The sequence below is a fragment of the Mobula birostris genome, unplaced genomic scaffold (assembly GCF_030028105.1).
Source record: "Mobula birostris isolate sMobBir1 unplaced genomic scaffold, sMobBir1.hap1 scaffold_826, whole genome shotgun sequence".
In the NCBI taxonomy this organism is placed as follows: domain Eukaryota; kingdom Metazoa; phylum Chordata; class Chondrichthyes; order Myliobatiformes; family Myliobatidae; genus Mobula; species Mobula birostris.
The window spans coordinates 131,805-136,687 of NW_027278543.1; the positions used below are offsets into that span (position 1 = coordinate 131,805).

The 4,883-nt window shown below is 41.2% G+C and overlaps 1 protein-coding gene across 1 annotated transcript; it reads left to right on the top strand.

Annotated features, from left to right (window-relative positions):
* Positions 1-3,107: 3,107 nt before the first annotated feature.
* Positions 3,108-4,581, top strand: LOC140193765 (peptidyl-prolyl cis-trans isomerase-like). The gene has a single exon (XM_072250932.1). The coding sequence runs from the start codon at positions 3,257-3,259 to the stop codon at positions 3,758-3,760; it is 504 nt and encodes a 167-aa protein (XP_072107033.1). The 5' UTR covers positions 3,108-3,256; the 3' UTR covers positions 3,761-4,581.
* The last annotated feature ends 302 nt before the right edge of the window (positions 4,582-4,883 follow it).

The window sequence follows — 4,883 nt, forward strand, 5'->3', positions numbered from 1 at the left end:
AATTTGAGGAAGGACATTCTTGCTATTGAGGGAGTGCAGCGTAGGTTCACAAGGTTAATTCCCTGGATGGCGGGACTGTCATATGTTGAAAGATTGGAGCGGCTGGGTTTGCATACTCTGGAATTTAGAAGGCTGAGAGGGGATCTTATTGAAACATATAAGATTATTAAGGGATTGGACACGCTGCAGGCAGGAAGCATGTTCCCGCTGATGGGTGAGTCCAGAACCAGAGGCCACAGTTTAAGAATTAGAACAGAGTTGAGGAAAAATTTTTCCACCCAGAGAGTGGTGGATGTATGGAATGCTCTGCCCCAGAAGGCTGTGGAGGCCAAGTCTCTGGATGCTTTCAAGAAAGAGATGGATAGAGCTCTTAATGATGGTGGAATCAAAGGGTATGGGGATAAGGCAGGAACTGGGTACTGATCGTGGATGATCAGCCATGATCACAGTGAATGGCGGTGCTGGCTCGAAGGGCCGAATGGCCTACTCCTGCACCTATTGTCTAAATGTCTCAAATGCTGTGAATAAGGCATAACGATACCCAATTTTTGTTCTATTACACAATAAAAGTGAAGAGATTTGCATCCTTATACCTTGGTCATCAAGTAACAGAGTCTCTGGTTTGATGTCCCTGTGTGTAATTCCATTGCTGTGAAGATATTCCTGAAAGTAGGCAAAGACAAATATAAATCAGGTATTCTGAATTTACATCTTTTTCTAATTCTCCAAGCCCACAAAATATCAATCGTAGAAATGGAACAGATTTCTGGCAGAATTAGTGACACTAATAAGTCAGATACAATTGCTGGACAATCGGTTCAGAGAATATTTTGTGACTTAATCTGGGTGCACACTAGGCTTCCAGTGCCGATATGAAAGTTGAGTATGAAGGCTGGCCTGGAAGAATGATGAAACTTCTGAAGATGCTTTGGGAGGTCACCCATCCATGAACAGCATTTTACTGTCAAAGGGAACTATGGTGAGCTCCAAAATTGATCTCATTTGAAAATTGGGACAAAGCACTGTTAACCTCCTTACTGCTGGTTATAGTGCTAGTTCAATTCTGGCAGACAAAGCTCTTCGAGAGCAAACATGGGCAGGTCAATCCATCTATGATCATGCTCAGTAATGTACGTCGAAATAGAGAAAACTGCTGCTGCACGTCATAAACACTCACTTAAAACAAAGGGATAAATGATGAGGAGCACTTACCACTCCTGCTATCAGCTGCTGGAAAAACCCATCAGCATCTGCCTCGGGCATCCCCACGTCAGGCTCTGTGGGAAGGCAGATCACATTAATCAAAGGCTGAACTTGGGATCAGTTCGCAAATCATTAATATTGTCTGAAATTATGTCATTTTACATCATGCTTAAATTTAATCTCAAATCCCAGGCCTCATTTCACTCAGGTGCCCAAGTAGATGGATTCTCCAACGTGCCAATTGTACCCTATGATCAAATACAAAACAGTTGTGTACATTGCAAAACTTCTGAATGATCCATTGAGTTAAATGCATCAGAAACAGAGCATGAGCCAAATGGCTCTTCATCCCTGCTTCCCCATGCAATAAGATCATTATTGATCTGGTTTTGGCCTCTACACCACTTTCCAACTCTCTCTCTGCACCTGTAGATTTCCATGTAGTTCATATGCCTACAATATATTGTATATTCTACGGCTCTACCATAACTCTTAACGTGGAGAATTCCAAAGGATCACAACCTGCAGAAGAAATTCGTCTTCATCTCCTGATCAATGGGAAACCAATTACTCAAACTACATCCCATTTTCTCGATATCCTCACTTGGAGAAACATCGTCTCAGCATCTTGTCTGACAACACCCTCAGAATCTTGCTTCAGTAAGATCACTTCTCATTGCTCCCTACACGCTCACCCCTCGCCCCCATACGTGAATCCCCTGATTCAAGTATGTCCTTTATTAAAGACGAGATCTCAACTGTACACAGAACGCCAGGTGTTGTCTCACGAGCTCCCAATAAAGTTGCTACAAAATATCCTTACCCTTGTATTCCATAACCCTTACAATAAAGGCCAAAATTCCATTGGCCTTTCTGCATATTTGTTTAACCTACACACCCTTTTTGTGTGCTAGAGATTGAGTTTGCACTGCAACATTCTCTAAACACCTCTCTATTTAACAATCAGTTTTGTCTTTCTTCTTTCCAGAGCAGGCAGGCAACTTCATATTTTGTTCAATATTATATTTCAAAGGCCACTTTCCTGCTCATCCACTTAACCTGTGCTCATCACGTTGCAGGCTCACCTGATAAGCCACTTATCTTTATATTTTCAACAAATTTGAGAACATACATCCGGTCTCTTCAGATTACAACCAATGCATCCACTATCTCTGATGCCACTCATTTGTAAAGATACAAATTTGTCCTGTACTTTTTCACTGATAAAAATAAAAAAAATCTCTCTCCCTACAGACCTTTGCAATCTGTTATTACTTTCATTATTTAGAATCTGTACCTTCTCATTCCCAATTTTACAATGAGCCTCAAAAACCAACATTACTTTTGGCTTTTTGCTTGTATTTCTGTAAAAACCCCATCAATATTTTTAATAATTTACTCATGTGTCCCACATTCTTTACAATTTTTGTGGCATACCTTGTAGTTTTAAACTTTCCCAGTCCTCTTGACTACCATCAATTAATTAATCCTCATTACAACGTATATTATTTCAAAGATATAGCATCCTAACTTCCTTGGGAATTCTCCACAGATGGTGCACCCTTTTCGTGGGGCGTTTCTTCCTCCAGACTTTTGCTGTAAGTTAAGAAATACCTCCTTAAATGAGTGCTTGCACTGACATCAGACGCTAGAGAGGGCGGGCGGAACAGTTCGACAGGACTATCAGCTGAGAGGAGGAGTATTCATACAAACCAGGTCCGCCTCTCTCATTTGGTTGGTGAAATATCAGCTATTTTACACGATCAGCTATATTCGAAAAGAGCTTTCGCGACGAGGGAGAAAAAGACAACTTCTGTCAAAGATTGAGAGAAATTACACCAAACCTACTTCAAACGTTGGAGAGAAGTAGGATAAATCGGTGTCCTGTAGACAGTCGGTCTAACTTAATAGAGGGAAGACTAGCAGGATCCGAAAGGGTCCGGACAGTTGTGGGTATCGCTTCTCCGCTTTTTGGCTGCATCGTCGCACAGTGACAAAGGCAGTGTACAGCTTGCCGCTTGCGTTTTTCTCCGACCTCGGAAACTGCAGAACCATGGCCGGCAAAAACCCCGAGGTTTTTATGGACATCTCTATTCGGGATAAACCCCAGGGTCGCCTAGTGATGGAGCTAAGACCAGATATTGTCCCAAAGACTGCAGAAAACTTCCGTGCATTATGCACAGGCGAGAAGGGTTTCGGTTACAAAGGCTCAACGTTCCACAGAATCATTCCTGGCTTCATGTGCCAGGGTGGCGACTTCACAAAACATGACGGCACTGGAGGCAAGTCCATCTATGGGGAGAAGTTTAAAGATGAGAATTTTCAGCTGAAGCACACGGGGCCAGGCATCCTGTCCATGGCCAATGCTGGACCAAATACAAATGGTTCACAGTTCTTCATATGCGTCACAAGGAGCAGCTGGTTGGATGGGAAACATGTTGTGTTTGGATCTGTGGTAGAAGGAATGGATGTGGTAAAGAAGATGGAGAGATGTGGCACCATGAATGGAACACCAAAAGCCACGGTTAAAATCACTGAGTGTGGGCAGTTGACCTAAAGTATTTGAATTTGGAATTGTACTGTTTAAATAAAGTGTGATTGTTTGGAACTCCAAAAAAAAAACACAAAAAAAAACGTCCGGTGCTGCTGGCAGATCAGCTCGGTGAAAGACGCTCTTTGGTCGGCCCGAAACTTGATGATCTACCAGATGTCCAGTGTAGACAGGAAAACCTGGATCAGGGGTCGATGGACCGGACCGTGAACCGGAATACCGTCTTTATGGACCGGACGATGACAACATATTTTGGTCTTGTTCTATACAGGAACAGTACTGGATGTCAGTTTTTTCGACAATTTCTAAAGCACTTAAAATTAATTTACAATTTAGCAAATTAACTGTACTTTTTGGAATAATTCCTCAAAATATCCGTGATATCTCTATGTCTGACCATCATGTTATTGCATTTGTTACATTGATAGCTAGGAGGGTCATTTTGTTGAAGTGGAAGGATACATCAGCTCCCACTTTGTCGCAATGGTTCTCTCAAGTGATGCTATGTCTTAGTTTGGAGAAAATTAGAAGTCGAACCTTTGAACCTTTATTTGATTTTGAGAAAAGATGGGGTTCATTTGCTCGTTATTATCATTTGAGTTAATTGATAGATTTCCTCCATGATCTAATTGTAAATTTTTGGTATATATTTTTTTTCTTGCTGGCGGTTTGATGTTTATTTTTAGAGGCTTTTTGTATGACGTATGGCTCCGGGTTGAACACCTAATGGGGTTTTATCCCAGATTTTCTGCTTAGTAGTTTTTTTTTTAATTATCAGCAACATTTTTCAATCTTTAAAATAATGTTTTTTTCCTCTAGACATTGTGTTGCTTACTTTGATGTACTCGTGTTATTTTTGAATAATATAATAATAATAAAAAGATTTGAAAAGAAAAAAGAAAGAAACTGCTGAGATACAGTCGGCTAAGAGCCAAGTGCTGATAAATGGGACCCGTGTAGAATTGATGAAGTTCCTGTCTCTTTCTCCATTAATGTTTCCTCCTTACAGCAGAACTAACCCTCTCACTGTGTCAGAATCAGTGATTAAATCCGGCCCCAAACACTGTGCTTTCATCCCTGCACATTATAACTTGAACCATCTCACTGAGGGTCTGATGGAGACACAACC